Genomic DNA, 23529 nt, shown 5'->3' on the forward strand with positions numbered 1-23529 from the left:
GTACCTTAACCTGGGGCTAACCTCCCGTACCTTAACCTGGGGCTAACCTCCCGTACCTTAACCTGGGGCTAACCTCCCGTACCTTAACCTGGGACTAACCTGCCCTACCTTACTCATCCTGGGGTTAACCTGCTCTACCTTACTACCCTGGGGCTAACCTGCCCTACCTTACTACCCTGGGGCTAACCTGCCCTACCTTACTACCCTGGGGCTAACCTGCCCTACCTTACTACCCTGGGGTTAACCTGCCCTACCTTACTACCCTGGGGCTAACCTGCCCTACCTTACTACCCTGGGGTTAACCTGCCCTAACTTACTACCCTGGGGTTAACCTGCCCTACCTTACTACCCTGGGGTTAACCTGCCCTACCTTACTACCCTGGGGTTAACCTGCTGTACCTTAACCTGGGACTAACCTGCCCTACCTTACTACCCTGGGGTTAACCTCCCGTACCTTAACCTGGGACTAACCTGCCCTACCTTACTCACCCTGGGGCTAACCTGCCCTACCTTACTACCCTGGGGCTAACCTGCCCTACCTTACTACCCTGGGGTTAACCTGCCCTAACTTACTACCCTGGGGTTAACCTGCCCTACCTTACTACCCTGGGGTTAACCTGCCCTACCTTACTACCCTGGGGTTAACCTGCTGTACCTTACTACCCTGGGGTTAACCTGCCCTACCTTACTACCCTGGGGTTAACCTGCCCTACCTTACTACCCTGGGGCTAACCTGCCCTACCTTACTACCCTGAGGTTAACCTGCCCTACCTTACTACCCTGGGGCTAACCTGCCCTACCTTACTACCCTGGGGATAACCTGCCCTACCTTACTACCCTGGGGTTAACCTGCCCTACCTTACTACCCTGGGGTTAACCTGCCCTACCTTACTACCCTGGGGTTAACCTGCCCTACCTTACTACCCTGGGGTTAACCTGCCCTACCTTACTACCCTGGGGTTAACCTGCTCTACCTTACTCACCCTGGGGCTAACCTGCCCTACCTTACTACCCTGGGGCTAACCTGCCCTACCTTACTACCCTGGGGTTAACCTGCTGTACCTTACTACCCTGGGGTTAACCTGCCCTACCTTACTACCCTGGGGCTAACCTGCCCTACCTTACTACCCTGGGGTTAACCTGCCCTACCTTACTACCCTGGGGCTAACCTGCCCTACCTTACTACCCTGGGGATAACCTGCCCTACCTTACTACCCTGGGGATAACCTGCCCTACCTTACTACCCTGGGGATAACCTGCCCTACCTTACTACCCTGGGGTTAACCTGCCCTACCTTACTACCCTGGGGCTAACCTGCCCTACCTTACTACCCTGGGGATAACCTGCCCTACCTTACTACCCTGGGGTTAACCTGCCCTACCTTACTACCCTGGGGATAACCTGCCCTACCTTACTACCCTGGGGTAAACCTGCTGTACCTTACCTGCTGTACCTTACTTCACCTGTGGAAGTCCCTCCAGGCTTGCCCTGCTGAGTGATCTCCCCATGGGACAGGCAGAGGATCCTGAGGCTGGGGGCACAGCAGGGGGCGTGGGCGTGGGGGTGGGGGTGGAGGGGACTCTGCTGCCCCTGCGTAGTCCTGCCCAAGCCTCAGTCACGCGGTTTGAGAGCGCGTGGCTCCGAGCAGCTCCGTGTTCAGCAGCAGCACCGCGTGGGCGGAAACCTTCTCTGTTCCGCCCCCCCTGTGTGAATGAGCGAAGCGCTCTCTTTTGAACACAAGAGCCCAGTCGCCTGGCGGCCTCACACCTCCTCACCCGTAGAAGAGAGAGAGAGAGAGAGAGAGAGAGAGAAACAAAGCGGATTCCTCCTACTCCTCCGCCGTCTCCTCCAACCCCCCCCCTCCCCACCGCTCTCTCAGGTTGCCAATCAGGACACCCCGCTTGCTTTGCGAGGCCTCTCTAACAATGCCCCTGTGTTATCTGAGGGCTCACTGCTAATAACACGGTATTGTCTGCTTGTGATGGCGCCTCCGTGATAACGCCCCGCGGGACCCACGCTGCCACCGAGCAGAGAGACGTCTCAGCCGGACCGAGATCAGTTCATTACGCACACAATGAACCTGCTTCTGCTTCCCTGCTGTGCCACATATATAATAGATGAGAGAGAGAGGGAGGGAGAGGAGGATGGAGAGGTAGAGGAGGAGGATAGCATGGATAACTAGCTAGCTGCAGGGCCAGTGTGGCACATGCACAGTACACTAAACTAACCGGCATCTATGTAGAGAGACACACTTCCTCTCTCCCCTCTTCTCCTCTCTCCCTCTCCTCCTCTCTCTTCCCCTTCTCTCCATCTCTCCCTCTCCCCCCTCTTCTCCTCTCCTTCCCCCTCTCCTCCTCTCTCCCGCTCCCCTCTCTTTCTCCCCCCTCTCCCCCTTCTCCTCCTCCTCTCCTCCTCTCCTCTCCTCTCCTCCCCTCCTCTCTGGGTTCATCTCATGGTGTCTCAGTCCCAGGGCTGCTGGTTGTCTATCTCAGCTCAGCCAGCTGAACGGAACACGTTACGCATGGTGGCGGCAGGCAGGCCGGACAGACAAGCCTCTACATCTGGGGCAGTGAAGAGGAGGTGTGTGTGTGTGTGTGTGTGTGTGTCTGGGGGAAAATGGTCCGTGTGATCCTCTTTCACACACGGAAGACTTGAGTGGAAGCGAAGCCCTGCAGCAGCACCACGACTCTGGGCTGCTCTCCGGGTCCGAGTCTAATCTAGTGAATCTGCGCTTGAATCTGAATCAGTCGATCCTGAATCTACCGAAGTCGGTGACCTCCAGCGGTTATTGCCGTGGTGATCTAGGCGCAGGTCGCTGTCCTGGATCTGACAGCCCTGCAGACGGAGAAGGATGGAAGGGGACTAAAGCGTCTAAACCAAGCCCCCAGGATTCGAAATCTAAAGTGAAGGCCTATTGAACCGCGCCATCTTGGCTAGATTTGTAGTCATTTTGCTATTTCCGGTGACTTTTGTACTTGCGCAGTTGTGCTTTTCTGTCCGACGCGCGTCCACGCACGTTCCCGGCTCTCCCCGCTTTGATTGAGCAATGAAAACCGGCTTGCATATTAACCTGTTTTTGTAAAATATATCCATTGGAGAAATTATTTTTTCATCCAGGCATCTTAGTTTTAACAGGTTAAATATAACTGAACATGTTTTGTTTGCTAGTAGATGGTATTCATTCCGTTCGCGATAACGTTATTGCAGCCAGGCTAAATTCCTCCAGGGAGCCAGTGACCGGCGAGTTGAAGAGCTTCACTCCCCGCCAGCAGGAGCTTTGGCCGCTGCTACCGCATCTCGGATAACCCGCTGAGTTCGTGGCTGCTATTTCACACTCGCCCTTGATCAATCCCAATACCGATCCATGGTAATAATGAATCAATCGTTCAGATCGGCAGTACTGCATGCATGTTACAACATCATTGTTAGCTTTATTAACATATCCATAGACTACATTTATCTCTCTAACGTTAGGCTATCCATCTTACACCAGTCGGCCATTCGATAGCTAGAAGCGGTGCCAACGTTGACCGTGGACGCGCGTAGGACAGAAGTACAACTGCGCAAGTACAAAAGTCACCGGAAGGCCAGAAAAGCACAACTGCGCAAGTACAAAAGTCACCGGAAATGGTCAAATGACTACAAATTTGCCAAGATGGCGCGGTTCAATAGGGCTTCATTGTTGATAGCGGTCAGTGAATGGAGTGGCTGTATCCAGTTCTATTAATACATCCATGGTCTAAACAGAGGATCTGAGACCTGGGGACAAACCTGCTGTCTGCTGATGGCCCAGTGTCGCCCCCTACTGAACGATCACTATACAACACATGGGTTCTGCAGTCAGTTCGCTGGAATGGTGGCTTTTATACTTTTCAGCCACCTGTCTTCAGCGCGCGAAAACAAATCAGCACGACTTCCTGCAGGAGGTGATAAGCCCCGCCCAGCCCGCCACCGTTTATCCATTACCCAGCTCTGAGGCTTTTTTTTTTTTCAGATTCAGATATTTTTATTCATGTTTCAATGAAAGAACATAATAGTTCACGTTGAATACAGTGCACTGTAAGAAAAAGAACATGAATGGGAGATCCCAAAGAAGCTGAATGAAAAGCTTTTGGTCGGGGACCCAGGACACACCGTTGCAGGGGAGGGTTGCTGCTGCGCTGTACCGCCCGTGTGGCGTCCGTGTGGTGGCGTCCGTGTGGTGGCGTCCGTGTGGTGGCGTCCGTGTGGTGGCGGCGGCGCCCGGGCGCTCCAGCCGCTCTGGAGGACTACGGGGTTCCGTCTGATCCGCACTCCCGCTCCTCAGGGTCAGAGGTGGAGGGCTGGTTTTGAGTTGTTGGATCAATATCCCCCTCCAGAGCCCGTCATAGTCGTAACCCCCCCCCCACCTCCCCTCCACAGGTACCGACCGCCACCTGATGGCGCTCTGTCTGGGACGGTGCGATACAGGGTCAGTGCCCAGGCCGTGTGTGGGGGTGTGTCTTTTGTTTGCGTTCGTGTGTTTGACTGTGTCCGGGAACATCCAGGTGACACTTTTCCAGAGCCTTTTAATCGGCTCAACGACTTTCCCTTCATTTCCTGTCCGTGTTTTGTTGTTTTCTCTTATTTCGGGTTTCTGCCCCCCCCCCTCTCCCCCCTGTCCTCGCTCCAGCTATGGCGTCCACTCCAGACAAGAACGCTCGCCCGGTCAGCGCTCCCATCATGTCTCCGGTGTCCCCCGGGGAGGCGGCGCCCTCCCCTGTGACCCCCGCCGTGCCCCGCGGCGGCGGCGGCGAGAAGCGGGAGGCGTCGTCCACGCCCATGGGCCGCCGGCTGCGCTCGGCGGAGAAGAGGGCGGAGGCGAAGGCGGAGAGCCGGGCGGCGGACTCCACCAAAACACACAGCCCCCGGCCGCAGTCGATACCGGACATCAAGGTGTCGCACGCACACACACACACAGTCCTGCACGCACGCACCACACACACACACACACACACACACACACACACACACACACTCACACATACACACACACCACACATACATACACACCACACACACACACGCACAGGAGAATACAAGAACCTATTTTCTGTAATAATGTCTTTCAAGTTGTATTGTCTGTAACTATTACTGTTGCTACCCTGCCAAGTCTCTTGCTGAAGAGATTTTAATCTCAATGAGACTTCCTGGATAAATAATGGTTGAATGAAAATAATGTTTTTACCCCCGACAGGATAGAGTATTCCTACAGTACTGTTTTTAACACTGTAACACAATATCAGTGGTTGTTCCAAACGCTGATGATCACCGAGTGGTTTTGCCCACGACAAGCTATGATTCACTCAGTATGACTCTAACTCCAGAGGGACTCAGCGGTCTCTATCCCAGAGAGGTTTAGCTCCTCGGGAGGAGAATAGGGCTCGTCTGGGGGTGGGGATGGGGGGTTGAGTGGGATTGGGTGTGGCTGGTTGGTTTGCCTGGCGTCTGAGCTGTGTTTGTGCTGCCACCGCTGCAGACTGGGCCCAGGAGAGAGCGGAGACATGTCCCCCCCGCCGTCACCGCCACCAACGGGGAGCGGGAGAGAAAAAGCCAGGTTTGTGTTCACGGCCACCGGGAGCCGGACGCATGATGGCATGACAAGGACGCATGTACTGTAGCCTACCGTACCTCTTCCCCCTCAACGGCTTCGGCGGTATCAGGGGGTCGTTGGTCGGATCGATGCAGAGCACACAGGGGCTAATGTGTACATGCTAACGTGTACACGCTAATGTGACAGACTTCATTTCACTGAGTCACACGTTCCTTTGACCCATGTTAAGGGATTGTCCAGGGCGGGAACCGAACCTATAACCTTGCGCTCGCAAGTCTGATGTGTTAACAACTATGCCAAGAGAGATATCCTGCTTGGCAGGGTCGTTAGCTCATCCTTTAAACTAGGGGAGTGAGTTTCGCTACTCGGAGACTACTCTACTTTAGCCTCCTCATTACACTAACGTGTATGTGCTAGCGTGTACATGCTAACATGTACATGCTAATGTGTACGTGCTAATGTGTACATGCTAATATGTACCGGCTAATGTGTACGATGCGCTAACATGTACATTCTAACGTGTACTAACAAGTACATGCTAATGTGTACATGCAAACATGTACATGCTAACTTGAACGACGAGCTAACGTGTACATGCTAACGTGTTGGTGCTAACGTGTACAACGTGCTAACGTGTTCCTGCCTCTCTTTCCCACACCTGCCGGGGAGCAGCACTCCCCTCGGGACAGAGCTGGCACAGAGGTGCTCCGAGTGAGGAAGGTTAGACGTCTCTCTCTCCTCCAGTCAAGTGTTTTCACGCATGAGGAGTCACCACCCTCACCCACGCTCCACTCGCGCCTCTGTCCATCTGGTTTTGTTTCTGTTGGACCATAATGTTGGGGACAGTACACTGTTTTTTTGTTTGCTCATTTATACTTTCTTTTGGCTGTATGTTCATCCGCTGAGCCTTGTATATCTACTGTCATGGCTATACAAGAACGTGCTGTTGAACTCCCCTTTAAGGAGCAGTCACCTGTGTTGTAGGCGTTCACTATGATCAAAGGCTAGTTCTGACAGTCGGTCCCCTGAGGAAATAACCATTTATTTTGACCACATTATTATTAACCATACTACTCGGATACTAGGAAAAACATTTTAAAAATGTGACTCTTGGTGACAGAAAGTCGCCAGCACGGAAGGCGTTGAGAAATAGACCAGTGCATGACGTGGGTTTAACCTCGTGCTCTTAACTGACAAAGCAAAGCCTTCAAAGGAAAGACTTAGTCAGCACCTGTCTGCTGCCTCACCAGGCCCTGCTGTACACACCGCTGCATACTGGACACAGCTGGGTATCCCTGCCGGGAGCCTAGCTGTCTCACAGTTAACAGCGGTTCGCCAGTAACGACTAGGATCTCGCCGAATCTCCCTGGGGACACGGTGAACGTCCAGGACCTCCCGCGGCTCGCGCTCAGCCTCGCTGACCCTCTCATCTAGATTTGACCCATCAGCACATTCCTCCCATCAGAACATGCACACCGGACGCACTCGCAAATCAAAACAGTAACGGTGTGAGATGAGAATGAACTCAACTTCCACGGCCGACACCAACAAAATGTCTTCCTTTTGTTTCCGTTTTTCACAGAAAAGAGCTAAGAAACTTGAGGGCGAAACTATTTATATCAGACATAGCAATTTAATGTTGGAGGTTTGTATCAGACTTTGGAAATGTCTTCTTGCTCTTTGACTGTTTACTACTGCATGTGCTCTCTCTCTCTCTCTCTCTCTCTCTCTCTGTCTCTCTGTGTCTGCATGGGAGATCTGTCTTTTCTTTTTCTTCTGCGTTGACGCCCGTTTCTCTCTCCACCTCCACATCTCTCTGTTCTCAGCCGAACCCTACAGGCTTGGCATGCACCATATTCCTCTTAAGCCCGAATGCAAGTACACAACTCTCTTCGGTGTCGTCTTCATGTCACATTTTTTCCATCTCCCGTTCACACTTTTCTAAATATATGATTGGGAGTTTCTACTTCTCTTATCTATCATAGCCTGTTATTCAATCACGGCCAACGGCTCATCCTGAATTGGTGCGACGGTTTGGCGTTTTTGGCAGAGAATTTGCATGCTGCTTCGGATTCCAGCGTGCTTGTAGAATTATGATGCATCATAAATACAATCATAATTTTGCACCCTTTGATGCTTTTCTGAGTGTTATTCGTATCAAGCCAGGTCTTTCAGTGTGTTAAATACATCTGTAAGTACTTAATGGGCTTTCATTTTATAAGAGAATAATATAGGTTGAGTCTTGCCAGGTGTACTGTAGGGGATGCTGATATCCAGGAAGTCATTTGATATTGACCTTTGACCCCCCAGTCATATATTTTTCTCAGTGATGTGATTGGTGGACAGGTTAACCATTCTGCCCTCGCCATTTTCACCTGTAGTTACCTTCCACCACCAGCTCGTTCATATAACCTCCACCGCTCCTCTGAATCTCATGGTCTTTATGGTCCTGTATCTAACCATCTTCATGGTCCTGTATCTAACCATGTTCATGGTTCTGTATCTAACCATCTTCATGGTTCTGTATCTAACCATCTTCATGGTTCTGTATCTAACCATCTTCATGGTCCTGTATCTAACCATCTTCATGGTTCTGTATCTAACCATCTTCATGGTCCTGTATCTAACCATCTTCATGGTTCTGTATCTAACCATCTTCATGGTCCTGTATCTAACCATCTTCATGATCCTGTATCTAACCATCTTCATGGTCCTGTATCTAACTATCTTCATGATCCTGTATCTAACCATCTTCATGATCCTGTATCTAACCATCTTCATGGTTCTGTATCTAACCATCTTCATGGTTCTGTATCTAACCATCTTCATGATCCTGTATCTAACCATCTTCATGATCCTGTATCTTACTATCTTCATGATCCTGTATCTAACTATCTTCATGATCCTGTATCTTACTATCTTCATGGTCCTGTATCTAACTATCTTCATGATCCTGTATCTTACTATCTTCATGATCCTGTATCTAACCATCTTCATGGTTCTGTATCTAACCATCTTCATGGTCCTGTATCTAACCATCTTCATGGTCCTGCGTCTAACTATCTTCATGGTCCTGTATCTAACTATCTTCATGGTCCTGTATCTAACTATCTTCTTGGTCCTGCGTCTAACTATCTTCACTTCCTGTATCTATCTTCATGGTTCTGTATCTAATGATCCTGTTACTCTTCCACTGTCCACCTGTTGACTTGTGTGTTTGATGTGCTGCTTGACATTCTGTATTGATCATGTCATGTCTTGTCATGATCACTGGCTCAGGACTGAATCTTTGGCTAAACCACTTTGAGAGACCTGTTGGTGTGAGTTTGAGTGTGAGTGTGTGTGTGAGTGTGAGAGAGAGTGTGAGTGTGAGAGACCTGTTGGTGTGAGTTTGAGTGTGAGTGTGTGTGTGAGTGTGAGAGAGAGTGTGAGTGTGAGAGACCTGTTGGTGTGAGTTTGAGTGTGAGTGTGTGTGTGAGTGTGAGAGAGAGTGTGAGTGTGAGAGAGAGTGCATGTTTGCAAGTGCATGGATGATGTGGATGATGCCCCAGGCTGTGTGCACCCAAGAACTCACCTTTCCGCCAGCATACCCCCCACCAGTGAAACGGTCAGCTGGTCACCCAGCATCAGTGACTCTATATTTTTAAGCATGAGATGATAGCATAGGGTGATTCTATCTACTGTAGGGTTTCAAAATTCCGGAAATATTCACAAACTTAACAAATGTATGGAATTAATTAATTAATTAACAACCCGTTAATGTAATTCATTTATTAATAAAATTAACAGGAATAAACTGAAAAACAGAATTTATTCCTGTTAATTCGAATACATTTCCAGTTTAGTCCCATTAATTCCCTTTGGGAATTTGGGGAAGTTTGTGAATATTCCCGGAACTCTGCAACCCTAATTCTATCACCCGGTGTATATGAATCAGTTGGTCATGTGACTCGTGATTCTCAGCGAGGTTTTTCCACACGCTGCCAAGCCTGGCAGCTGTCATTTAGGACAGAGTCGGAGGGCAAGACACAAAAACCGTCACGCTCCGGGCGCCACCACGGGACTGTTTCACTGGTGGCAAATGGCCACACAGACACTCTTTCAGAGAGACAGGAAGTCTGAGTTCTCCCCCGCCGACTGGCATACTAGTTTTCCTCTGTTCCACTTCCAGCAGTAATGAAACCCATCCAGGCCCCTCGCTGTCGGAGAGGGCTAGTTTTATGAACAGTCGTTAGACGGGATAATGGCTCTTGTTTCATCTTTCCAGTCGTGACTCAAATGCTGGAAAATGTGTACGGGGGCAATTACTCCGAATCACGCTGTCTCCTTGCGCACATGAATATGGATGAATACAGAGCCAGCTGACGGACGAGGAAGGGGGGAGAACAGGGTCCTGTTTGTCCAGAGAGACTGCCTGGTGGTGAGGGTCCAGGCCCGCTCTCCCCTCAGCTCTGAGGAAGGGGGAAGGCCTGGCCCAGCTGCATCTGATGCGATGACAACATGAACATATTTGATGCGGCCATCGTCGCACTGGAATAACCCTCTTTTCTCACTTCCCTCCAATCTGGGCGCTCTTTCCCTTTTGCTCTCTATCTCTCTTTCTCTCTTTCTTCTCTATCGTTCTATCCATCCTCTCCTCCCCCTTCGTTATCCCCCTGTTTGCGCCTTTCTTTCCTTCTCCCTACTCTCTCTCTCTGTCTCCTACTCTCCGTTCTCCTTTTTCCGCCCCGCCCCACCCGCCCCGCCCTGCCCCCCCCCCCCCCCTTCAGGATGTGGACAAGACGCAAACCGAGATCATGCGTCACCACACCAGCATCAGCGAGCTGAAGAGGAGCTTCATGGAGTCGGTGCCCGAGCCGCGACCCAGCGAGTGGGACAGGCGTCTGTCCACGACCCACTCGCCCTTCCGCACCTCCAGCTTCAACGGCCAGCTGCAGCCCGACGGGGTGAGTCCTCCGCGGGGTGGCGGGGCTGGGGTACCGCGAAGACGGGAGGAGGGTACCGTGAGGCGTTTCGAGAGGTGCTTCTTTCGAGCCGATGCCTGTTTTTATCCGCGGTCTCCCTATCTGTGTGCTCCCGTTGTCTACGCGGAGAACACAGGCCCCCCTTGTGTTCCACCAGCTGTTGGCAGAGAGAGATGCATTATTATGTTCCACTTGGTGGCGCTGTGGTCTTTTCCGTGTCATGCGGGAGTTATCCATCATGCGGGAGTTAGCCGCCAACGTGAATGGATCTCCCAGTAATCAGAGGAATGCTGTTTTGACCGAGCACTGTCCCAGGGGCTGGTTACCCCCCGCTGGGAAAACAGATGGAGGTGGATAACATCGTGCTCACGTTTTATAGGGAAATTAGTTCAGAAAAGCCTGTGTGTGAGCCGAACATATTTATCAACTCTCCACTGTGCGTGCGTGTGCATGTAACACTATGTGAAGATTCTGTGTGTGTGTGTGTGTGTGTGTGTGTGTGTGTGTGTGTGTGTGTGTGCGCGCAGGTGAGGACGCCCACCCACGCGCCTGCGTACAGATTAGTTGGTGGCGTATCTGAGGTAAAGGTATTCTAATTTGGTCCTTAGCTGGCGGGGCTGCAGTGAGACGACGGCGCTAGCAGCATTTCTTTATGCGCCGGACAAACAACAGAGCGGAATGCAAATGGAGGCTGTGGCCTTGGCCTGTGTAGGCAGGAGGGACAGCTGGCCTTCTTCACCGGATTGCGCTCCGCCCCCCTGCGACCTAATAGGTGCCAACCCCGCCCCCCACCCCACCCACCCTACCAAGCCACACCCCCTGCCCCCCCCCCCCCCCCCTGCTCCATGATTGGCTGCCGCAGGCTTTGTGGTCCCTGCTTGATCGGCCGGTGAATCGCATGGCTGGGTTTCGATCCGCACACTGCAGAGCTGCATGGGTCCTTGTGATGACTTGGTTGATTAAGAGACTGAAGAGCAAAGCTAAGAAAACAACAACAGCAACACACACACACACACGCACACACACACACACACACACACACACACAAAAGAATCAGCAACAGCAACAAGAAACTGACCCCCACCCCTTCTTCATGCCATCGCACCCCCCCCGTCCCCCCGTCACTGTATCTGCCCCTCAATGGTTGTCTTATGTTCTATCTTCTCTCTGTGTCTCCCCTTCTATCTCTCTCTCTCTCTCTCTCTCTCTCTCTCTCTCTCTCTACCCCTCCTTACATGTGCCATCTCTCTCCTCCTCCTTCTCCTTTCAAAGTCCTCCCCCGGCTCACAGGCCACTCCTCCTCCTCCTCCTCCACCCCCACCTCCTCCTCCTCCTCCACCCCCCTCTCCTGGGTGGGAGTTGGACGTAGTCTCCCAGAGAGACGGCGCCCCCCCGGCGCCGCGGGCCTCCAGCCAGCGGGCGCTCCTCACCTCCGCCCTCAAAACACAGTTTCTGTCCCAGACCTGACCTGCTAACCCCAACCCCCCCTGGGAGCAGCCTGGGTCTCCTGCCAGAGCCCCCCACCTCCCCAGCCCCCCGTCCTGGGGGGTCCTGCACAACTCTGGGCTCTTCCCAGACCCCCCAGCTCTTAAACTCTGTCCTCTCAGTGAGTAACTACACTTTTCACTTTAGGCCCGACAGCACAATTTCTACTTTGACCGTGGAGAGGTGCAGTAACATCCAGCCGAGATCCGTGCAGTTTGACACTTCCCGACTTGCCGCGTGTAAAAAAACACTTTTATAAGAGCCCAGTCTTTTTCTATCCTTGTGAACGGCAATTCTGATTTATCCCACAAACATAAGCCTCTAGTCTGGGTACGGCTCTGACAAGCTCTTCCAGGCATGTGGTCATCTCTATGCCAGGGTTACTGACAGACAGACAGACAGACAGACAGACAGACAGACAGACAGACAGACAGACAGACAGACAGACAGACAGACAGACAGACAGACAGACAGACCAAACAAGGCAGTGAGGATGACATTGGCACACTGTGGTCTTGTCAGCTCATATCAGGTCAATTTCTCTGGCGTTTCTCCATACAATGGCATTTAAGAAGACAATGCACTGCCAAAACGGTTTGCACTAGCTAGCATTTTACCTGCCAGAGAACGCCTTTCCCAATCAGGGCCATGGAGCACAAGCCCATTAAAAACTCCAGAATAGCCCTCCTCCTCCTCCTCCTCTCACCTCTTCCTCCTCCTCTCACCTCCTCCCCTCCTCCTCCTCCTCCTCCTCTCACCGCCTCTCACCTCCTCCCCTCCTCCTCCTCCTCTTTCCCCTCCGCCTGCTCCTCCTCCTCCTAATCCCCCTCCTCTGCTATTGCTAGGGGCTCCGGCCTTTGACCACACTGGACACACCCTTACTGCCCCTTACTGCCCCTTACTGCCCCAGTCGGACCTTAGCCTCAGAGCCTCCACCAGATAAGGCCCATAGATTTCCACACACTGAGTGACTGACTCTTAACTCAGAGCAGAGGCTATTCTAGTTACCCCCCCCCCCCCCAGTCCTACAACATTCATTCCAACCACTCTCTACCTCCTCCTCCTCCTCCACTCCTCCTCCTCCACTCCACTCCTCCTGTTGCTCCCTCCACCCCAACCCCCCTCCCCCTCGTCTGTGTGGTCACTCTCCACTCGTCTGTTCATGGTTCTCTGTCTCTCTTGGTCTCCCGTTGCTGAGCACAGCGAGGGAAGAGTCCTCTGTTTGCACAGCAGGTAAGATCTCCGGGGTGGGGGGTCTCTGCCCTGGGGGGCCCTCCGCTCTGCAGCCACGACTCCTTCCTGGATGAGGAGCAGGATGATGACGAGGAGGAGGAAGATGAGGAGGAGGAGGAGGAAGAAGAGGAGGAGGAGGCCGCAGGAGGAGGGCGCGCTCTGAGAGTGTCTGTCCGCATGCTCGAGGAGGAGGAGGGGCGTGGCCCGGGCGTGGCTAACGCGTGCCGTCTGTACCAGGCCGGGCTCCCGACGACCCCCGTATCCGTCCTGCTGTCCGGCCTGCTGGTGATGGCGCTCACCTTCCTGTGGCTGGTCTTCATCTGAGAGGCCCCTTCCACTGCTACACCCTCCATCTGAGACACCCCCCCCCCCCCCCCCCCACTACAACATCCATCTGCTGGACCCGGCGCCCTGCTGAGGGGCGGGGCCACGGAGAGATGCCCCCCGACCTCGCCACCCCCCCCCCCCCCTTCCCCCCTTGCTCTGTTCCACTCAACACCCCTGTCTTCCTTCCTCACGTCCCAGACACACACACCCACACACGCACACATCCCAGACACACACACGCACACACACACACGGCCCACCACAACCACACACATCTCAGACATACAAACAAAACCAAACAAACCGCTACTGCACATTGGCGTGCGAGGGACAATTTCCCCTTGAAGACCGTGGCAATGTCGTTCTTGCCACGCATTTATTTTTGTCAGGAACTGTTGGAACTTTCTAGAAGGCGCATCCTGATGAGAGACTTGAGCCCAGATTTTAAGGGGCTGAACTGACTTCAGAATTCCACAGGGAAAAAGCCAACAAGTGTCACTTTGTCAGCCAGACTAGCTGATCGCGGCTTGTGTTACTTGTGCTAGCCTGTATACTGCTCCTCTCTCCTCTCTCGGTTTCTCTGCCTGCTGCGCTTCGCTCCAGCGCTGCACTCTGCTGTAAAAAACAAAACAAAACAACAACAACATGATTTATACAACAGATAGGCGGCTTCACACAGTATATCCCTGGCCAGCAGGTTGACTGACCTCTCCAGTCATTCCAGGAATGTCTCTGTGATAAACCAGAGTGCCAGTGCTGCAGAGCTTCGGGGGGTGGGGGGGGTGTGTTTATGTTCCAGCTGGGCAGGGAGGCCCGTGTGAAGAGAGACGCAGCATTTCCTGAGTTATTAATATTATTGTAACGGCCTCCATTGCTCACGGTAACTGAAAATGGCCTTAAACCGACGCTGTTGCGCTTCCCGAGGCACGGTGTCCCTTTGTTTACCTGGCGTCGCCACGGTTACCCAAACTAAAAAAAGAACGCCGGTTGCTAAGCGCCGCACTACTGTTGATGGTCCTGTGTGTGTGCCCACTTCCTCTGCCTGTTTTAAACGATAACGATCACTGCCCAATCCCCCGCCCGAGAGAGAGAGAGAGAGAGAGAGAGAGAGAGAGAGAGGAGGAGAGAGGGAGGATGGGAGAGCTCTTTAGTAACATTTAATACAGGTCTGGTGCATACAATTATGTATTTTAACGTCGCCTTGTTGCAGCTTTGCTGTTTGTGGGCGCAACACTGAAGCATAGAGGCTGTATGTAACCGTCAAACTAGAGCCCTGCAGAGTCGTCCTGCGTCGACTACAGCGTCTCCTAGATTACAGCACGTCTAGAGCCCCTGAAGACATTGAAACATTCTCGTCTCACGGACCAAGGATCTCTGTCGTCCCTATAGCACAGTTGCACTGAGACAGTGCGTTAGGAGACTAGCCCCTCCTGGTGGAGGGGACTCTGACTGGGACAGCACTCTGTATCTGAACTCTTCTGAGTGACGCTGAAAGGTCCTATGTTGGGATCGCCGACTGAATCCGCTCTCTCTCTCTCTCTGTCAATAGGCTTCAATGCGCCATGTCAGACTGTGCATGCTGACATGTACTGTATCTGTGTGTGAGTGTGTTTGTAAGTTGCTGCTGCGTGACTCACGTGACGAACGATCGGAACTTTTCCTCAAACGCAGCAAGTCTGGATGTTCACTGTGAAACAGCCCCTAGGAAATCAACTGGCTGCGGTATACGTCTCTCTGTTTTTTTGTCATATAGAGTATTCATTCGTTTTCTTATGTGTTCTTTCAACGCTAATTTGAGCGCCGGGCACTTAGTGGCAGGGGTCACGTGGCGAGTATGAAAATAAATACACCTCAATATGCATGTGTACTTTTTGTGTTGGTGTTGTATCTGTAGATGTGATTCATGCAGGCTCCACAATTAAGTGATTATTGGTTGATTTTGTGTGCCATCTGAAGCTAGTTTGTCTTTATTTTCCGGTTCTTGTGCAGACAGGGAGACAGTTCTCGCTGACTCAGGGGAATAACTCCACTGAATTCACTAATGAGGCAGCACTTAAGTTCTGACGCCCTGCTGGTCTCGCCTCTTAACTCAGGGAAGACAGCATAACTCTCCTCCACATTAATTATATACTTGGATTGGAGTGTCGCACCCACTCTACTCAGTCTATATACAAACTCTACTCAGGCTGCTGTATATATCCACTCTACTCAGTCTATATACAAACTCTACTCAGGCTGCTGTATATATCCACTCTGCTCAGTCTATATACAAACTCTACTCAGGCTGCTGTATATATCCACTCTACTCAGTCTATATACAAACTCTACTCAGTCTATATACGTACCCACTCAGTCTATATACAAACTCTACTCAGGCTGCTGTATATATCCACTCTACTCAGTCTATATACAAACTCTACTCAGGCTGCTGTATATATCCACTCTACTCAGTCTATATACAAACTGCTCAGTCTATATACCCACTCAGTCTATATACAAACTCTGCTCAGTCTATATACCCACTCAGTCTATATACAAACTCTACTCAGGCTACTGTATATATCCACTCTACTCAGTCTATATACAAACTCTGCTCAGTCTATATACCCACTCAGTCTATATACAAACTCTACTCAGGCTACTGTATATATCCACTCTACTCAGTCTATATACAAACTCTACTCAGGCTGCTGTATATATCCACTCTACTCAGTCTATATACAAACTCTACTTAGGCTGCTGTATATATCCACTCTACTCAGTCTATATACAAACTCTGCTCAGTCTATATACAAACTCTGCTCAGTCTATATACAAACTCTACTCAGTCTATATACCCACTCTACTCAGTCTATATACCCACTCTGCTCAGTCTATATACCCACTCTACTCAGTCTATATACCCACTCTGCTCAGTCTATATACCCACTCTACTTAGTCTATATACCCACTCTACTCAGTCTATATACCCACTCTGCTCAGTCTATATACCCACTCTACTCAGTCTATATACCCACTCTGCTCAGTCTATATGCCCACTCTGCTCAGTCTATATACCCACTCTACTCAGTCTATATACCCACTCTACTCAGTCTATATGCCCACTCTGCTCAGTCTATATACCCACTCTGCTCAGTCTATATACCCACTCTACTCAGTCTATATGCCCACTCTGCTCAGTCTATATACCCACTCTGCTCAGTCTATATACCCACTCTGCTCAGTCTATATACCCACTCTGCTCAGTTTATAGTTTTGTTTATTTAGTTTGAAAAGGACAATGTGCACAGACATCGATCATTTTATGGAAATAAAAAGATGGGCTCACCGGATTTAGCATCTATACCCACTCTGCTCAATTTATACCCACTCTGCTCAATGTATACCCACTCTGCTCAGTTTATACCCACTCTACTCAGTCTATATACCCACTCTGCTCAGTTTATACCCACTCTGCTCAGTTTATACCCACTCTACTCAGTCTATATACCCACTCTGCTCAGTTTATACCCACTCTGCTCAGTTTATACCCACTCTGCTCAGTTTATACCCACTCTGCTCAGTTTATATACCCACTCTGCTCAGTTTATACCCACTCTGCTCAGTTTATACCCACTCTGCTCAGTTTATACCCACTGTGCTCAGTTTATACCCACTCTGCTCAGTTTATACCCACTGTGCTCAGTTTATACCCACTCTGCTCAGTTTATACCCACTCTGCTCAGTTTATACCCACTCTGCTTGAGAGCCTTCAATCATACAGCACTCCGCTTTCACTGGATGGGAAATCAAACTGCGCTTCACTGCGTGAGCAGCCTAAATCAACGGCCATTTTTTCTGGCACAGAGCCTGGAGATGAAAGATTAAAAGAGCAAAATGAAAGTAATGTATGATGTGTCTGATCAGAATAATCTGTCTATCTGAGCAGGGCACATATGGGGTAATTAGCATGCTGGGTTGCCTGGGGGTTCAATCCTGCATCTGCTTGTTCCAGAGGGGGACTCTTATTATGAAAAGCACATGGCCTCGACCCCCTGAGGGGGGACAGTCTGCTTAATGTACTTTATTGATCACATCGTGCCCCCCCCCCCACCCCCAAGCTCTTGTTCCATACGACGTAATTACAGTTCTCATCTCCTGACAAGATGAAGGTCTCCCCCTCAAACTAATTGTGGCACTTCTCAAGATTTGGAAAAACAACCAGCAGGCATTTTAATTTTTCCTCCCCGTCAGACGCCTGCTGGAGTCACAACACAAATGTTCTCTTTGAATAAACACACTCTCTTTTACTGACTGTACTCATACATCTTTCTTTTTTATTTTTTTTAACTGAACTGGCAGATGTACGGTAGTAGAGCATATGGCTGGTCTTACTGTAGTGTAGTACTGCTCTAATACTAATACTGTAGATCAGGGGTCTCAAACTCGCGGCCCGCGGGCCATTTGCGGCCCACCACACCACTCCATCCGGCCCGCGACATGATGTCAGAAATATAATGTAATCCGGCCCGCAAAATAATTCCTTGTAAACGGTGCCGGCAGGCAGGCCTACAATGCGAAATTCAAATTGTGGGGCGAAATTCTGTTATTGTGCACAGCGCGCAAGGTGAACGATGCAGTCACAGGTGCAATCAATCCGCACGCGACTGTGAACGGAATGCAGCTAGCTACCGAGAGGCTGTTTTCATGATTAACTAACGTTAGGAACACAGACCGTTTCAAGAAAGATGGACATTGTAGTATTTTTTGTAGAGTTCAATGGAAATGCTACCTGCCTGATATGCAAGAACAAAGTGGCCGTTCTGAAGGAATATAATGAGCTATTCATTAGGCTAGTAAACATGGAGAGTGTCGGGAGACGAGAGAAAAAAATGAGCCACACAGTTGAGAGGGCTGACGTCTCAGTCTTTCAAGATAAGTGTCTAGCCAGAAATAGAGTAGTAGCCTACACATGTATTCAAGTGTCTGGTAAGAAATGGAAACAAACCTGAACTTTAATAAATGCAAGTAGCTAGCTACAGGTCCAGGGCAGGCTTACAGTAGTGATGCATCTTGCAGTTAAAACAGAATAGTAGGTAGTACAAATGTAGGCTATTCAAGATCAAATAAAAGTAAGGAAAAAAGATTTGCAGCACTAACTGTTAAAATATATTAAAATGAATGGAAACCGGTTTGAATTTGTATGATGAAAATGTTAGTTATGGAATAGTCTTGCAACATTTAGAGACTGAGTTGTGAGTCTAGTTATGGAAATGAAAAATGACATTTTCCGAAATATTGCACTTTCTTATAGTTAGTAGTAGTTGAAGTTGACTTGGCCCTCCTATGAGTTGACGATACCAGCAGTGGCCCCAAGCCAATTTGAGTTTGAGACCCCTGCTGTAGATAGTATGGAGCTGGCCTACTGGATGGTCGGGTCTCTGTAGTAATATATTTGATCATTAACATTTAATGATTAGGGTGTAACATGTAATCACAGGAAGGAGGATATTTGGCGCTCAAGTCTTGAATTGTTAACGGATTGTGTGCGCAGAGCTGCATAGTGTTCAGCAACTAACGCGTTCCAGCCCTGCGGTGTTCGGCGGCGTTTACCAAACGGAGAGGGAGGTAAACACTGACGAAGGCCGCAGGGTTGGGACTCGTTCGCTGTCTGTATACTACAGCAGTTGGCTTTAAAAGCAGTTGAACTTATTCGGGAGTGCGGATTTCCCCTTATTGTGTAATCACAGCTCACCGCTTGGTAATGCTAGTTCTATAGTAGTGTGGTGGGCGGGGCTTGGGTGTGTTTGTGAGTTTGTGTCAACACAGCAGGTAAGTGGACGTGCTGCAGTGAAGCCGTGTTATTTACCGAAATCCCCTCCCCCCCCCCCCCCCCACAGAGTCCTCTGATGAAGACGCAGACCATCACCATCTCCGACGTCACCAACTCCATCCGAGGCACCGTGGACAACAAGGAGGTTCCCATCGTGCACACGGAGACCAAGACCATCACGTACGAGTCGGCGCAGGTGCAGAACGGCATTCTGGGAGAGAAAGTCCCGCAGGAAACACACAGCCATCCCCAGACGGACCCCGTGTAACAGTGTACCTCTCTCTCTCTCTCCCTCCCTCTCTCTCTCTCTCCCTCTGTCTCTCTTTCTCTCTCTCTCCCTCTCTCTTTCCCTTCCTCTCTCTCTCCCCCCTCTCACTCTCTGCCTCTCTCTCTTGCTCTCTCTCTCTCTCCTCTCTCCCTCTCTCTCCCTCTCGCTCTCTCCCTCTCTCTCCCCCCTCCCTCTCCCTCTCTGACTCTCTCTCTCTCCCTCTCGCTCTCTCCCTCTTCCCCATCCCTCTCTCTCTCTCCCCCATCCCTCTCTCACTCTCTCCCTCTCTCTCCCCTCTCCCTCTCTCTCTCCCCTCTCCCTCTCTCTCTTCCTCTCTCTCTCTCTCTCTCTCTCTCTCTCTCTCTCTCCCTCTCTCCCCCCCTCCCCTCCAGCCTGTGGACAGTATGGCAGAGAGGGACTCAGGCGTGCTGCTGAGCGCCCAGACCATCACCTCTGAGACGGTCAGCACCACCACCACCACCCAGATCACCAAGGTGAGACCCCCCCCCCCTGATTAAGCCCCCCCTCGCCACAGAGTCCTGAGAGACGCCCCCCCCCCCCTCCGCCAAGCAGGGCCATAGATCCTCAGAGATCAATAGAGGAAATGACCCCGTAATCAGCCAGTGTTTGGTATCAATCACGGGGCCAGCGGCGTGGACCCACGCTTAGCACGTTGACATCTAGGTGTCGGAGAGATAATGTATGGAGGTTTGGTGGAGCGTCTGTTTAAGTACCCGAGGGAGAATGGGACCCACTGGGTCCGGGGCGCCGGTATAGTAGCCTGTGTGTATAGCCTGTGTGTATATTAACGTCAGTACATTAGTAGCGGTGGTACGTTTACAGCGCAGTGTTGTTGCTGTGCTGGGGCTGAACACGATTACTCTACCCTGCTGTCTGGACATGGAGACCACAGGGTCTCTCCCTCTCTCTCTTTCTCTCTGTCTTTAACTCTATCTCTCCTCTCCTTCTCTCTCTCTCTATCTCTCCTTCTCTCTCTCTTTAACTCTCCATCTCTCTCCTCTCCTTCTCTATCTCTCCCTCTCTCTCTTTAACCCTCTATCTCTCTCCTCTCCTCTCTTTATCTCTCCCTCTCTCTCTTTCTCTTTAACTCTCCATCTCTCTCCTCTCCTCTCTCTATCTCTCCTTCTCTCTCTCTTTAACTCTCTATCTCTCCCTCTCTCTCTCTCTATCTCTCCCTCTCTCTCTTTCTCTTTAACTCTCTATCTCTCTCCTCTCCTTCTCTCTCTCTCTATCTCTCCTTCTCTCTCTCTTTAACTCTCCATCTCTCTCCTCTCCTTCTCTATCTCTCCCTCTCTCTCTTTAACCCTCTATCTCTCTCCTCTCCTTCTCTCTCTCTCTATCTCTCCCTCTCTCTCTCTTTAACTCTATCTCTCTCCTCTCCTTCTCTCTCTCTCTATCTCTCCCTCTCTCTCTCTTTAACTCTATCTCTCTCCTCTCCTTCTCTCTCTCTATCTCTCCCTCTCTCTCTTTAACTCTCCATCTCTCTCCTCTCCTTCTCTCTCTCTATCTCTCCCTCTCTCTCTTTAACTCTCCATCTCTCTCCTCTCCTTCTCTATCTCTCCCTCTCTCTCTTTAACCCTCTATCTCTCTCCTCTCCTTCTCTATCTCTACCTCTCTCTCTCTCTCCTCTCCTTCTCTCTCTCTCTATCTCTCCCTCTCTCTCTCTTTAACTCTCTATCTCTCTCCTCTCCTCTCTCTATCTCTCCCTCTCTCTCTCTCTCTTTAACTCTCTATCTCTCTCTCCCTGTCAGACGGTGAAAGGAGGTATCTCAGAGACTCGTATTGAGAAGAGGATTGTCATCACTGGGGACACTGAGATAGATCATGATAAGGTGAGGCGTTCTAATTCCAGCCTCCAGCTCTGAATCACCTCAGCCTTTAGTTCAGACCTCTCCGGCTGAGGCAAACTGTCACCTGTAATCCCATACATGCTGGCATCGTTATTATTATTATTATTTATTCCAAACAAAGCATGAGGTAAATGTTAATGTAGCCCAGCCTCTGAGAGTTGGGCCCCCGTTAAGAGTGCTGTTGCCGTGTTGTTGTTGTGGGGAATGTTAGCTCAGCTGATTTAGGAGGACAATTTCTGTCTTTGTGGCTCCTTGGGATGTTTTTTATTAACCGCGCAACGACTCGAGACCGACTGTGCTTGCAAATCAAGCACGCACATCGCCGTCCAGATGTATGGGGCAGTTTATTTCCGACATAAATCCCATTGCGTTTCGAACTCCTCTGCTCATGTGTCCCCTCAACTCTCCCTCCCTCCCTCCCTCCCTCCCTCCCTCCCTCCCTCCCCTGTCTGTCCTCTCCTCCCGCTCCCCCCCCCCACCCCCCCCCAGGCCCTGGCTAGGGCCATCAAGGAGGCTAAGGAGCAGCACCCCGACATGTCTGTGACCAAAGTGGTGGTTCACCAGGAAACAGAGATTACCCCGGACTAGGCCACGCCCCCGCCGCAACGCCAGCCGCAGGTAACGTTACGTCACACGCAGAGACGTCCACCCTCCACCCTAGAGCCTCCAACCTCCACCATCCACCCTAAACCTTAGACCCTCCAATCTCCACCCTAAACCTTAGACCCTCCAATCTCCACCCTAAACCTTAGACCCTCCAATCTCCACCCTCCAACCTCCACCATCCACCCTAAACCTTAGACCCTCCAATCTCCACCCTCCAATCTCCACCCTCAAACCTCCACCATCCACCCTAAACCCTAGACCCTCCAACTTTCACCATCCACCCTCCAATCTCCACCCTCTAATCTCCACCCTTCAACCTCCACCCTAGACCCTCAAACCTCCACCATCCACCCTAAACCTTAGACCCTCCAACTTTCACCATCCACCCTAGACCCTAGACCCTCCAATCTCCACCCTTCAACCTCCACCCTAGAGCCTCCAACCTCCACTATCCACCCTAAACCCTAGACCCTCCAACTGTCACCATCTACCCTAGACCCTAGACCATCCAACCTCCAATCTCCACCCTTCAATCTCCACCCTAGACCCTCCAATCTCCACCCTCCAATCTCCACCCTTCAACCTCCACCCTAGAGCCTCCAACCTCCACCATCCACCCTAAACCCTAGACCCTCCAACTTTCACCATCCACCCTCCAATCTCCACCCTTCAATCTCCACCCTCCACCCTAGACCCTTCAATCTCCACCCTTGAACCTCCACGAGAGTCATGAGTCAGTGTGTGAACACTGTGCTCAACTAGAGACTGAGGATGTTCCTCCAGATTTCGTCACTAAAAGTGGGTGGAAACAATTTGAGAGATCAGCATTGCAGAACCAATCCAACGTCTTTCGGGCGGTCCTTCCTAATGGGGCGGTCACATGTTTTGATTCTCCACTCCAGTTTGTTTGGAGGACATCATTTCCGGTAAGGCTATTGGAGATGTAGGCAGTGGCTCTGATTGGAAGCGGTGGTTTTCACCGCTGTTCTAGCGACGATTTTAAACGGAGATGTCTGGAGGCGGAGATCTCCAAAGTCTGGCATCGCGAGACCAATCCTCTGACCCCCGCCTGGGACAGGCCACTGCACTGCACACTAGTCTGGAGAACGGGAGCCCGGTAACACTTAATGTTGTAAGTGTAAGTGCACACTATAAAGCATTTATTAAGTATACAGTAAGTAAATACTTAATTCATCATTTATAAAGCTTTATTAATTCATTATTACACATTAGTAAGCAATTTATTAACACATTTATAAAGGTTTTATTCTATAGTGTACACTTCTTTTAAAGTGTTACCGAGCCCCAGTCTCAGACGGACGGACAGTGATGGGGGTCTGAGAGGGAGATAGAGAGAGAGAGAGAGAGGGGAAATGCACTCCCCTGCTCTG

General features: G+C 50.8%; 1 protein-coding gene across 1 annotated transcript in view; it reads left to right on the top strand.

Annotated features, from left to right (window-relative positions):
• The window catches only part of epb41a (erythrocyte membrane protein band 4.1a), a 49792-nt gene extending 27664 nt beyond the window's left edge, over positions 1–22128 (top strand). The window contains exons 12-20 of the mRNA XM_084455017.1: positions 4652–4914; positions 5498–5575; positions 6245–6292; positions 7155–7217; positions 10342–10518; positions 19461–19589; positions 20054–20155; positions 21434–21514; positions 22022–22128. Coding sequence (XP_084311143.1) covers positions 4652–4914; positions 5498–5575; positions 6245–6292; positions 7155–7217; positions 10342–10518; positions 19461–19589; positions 20054–20155; positions 21434–21514; positions 22022–22120 — 1040 coding nt within the window. The 3' untranslated portion in view covers positions 22121–22128. The remainder of the gene's footprint in view (positions 1–4651; positions 4915–5497; positions 5576–6244; positions 6293–7154; positions 7218–10341; positions 10519–19460; positions 19590–20053; positions 20156–21433; positions 21515–22021) is intronic.
• Positions 22129–23529: the final 1401 nt, after the last annotated feature.

Source organism: Borostomias antarcticus (genome assembly GCF_949987555.1).
Source record: "Borostomias antarcticus genome assembly, chromosome: 21".
NCBI classification, from domain to species: Eukaryota; Metazoa; Chordata; class Actinopteri; order Stomiiformes; family Stomiidae; genus Borostomias; species Borostomias antarcticus.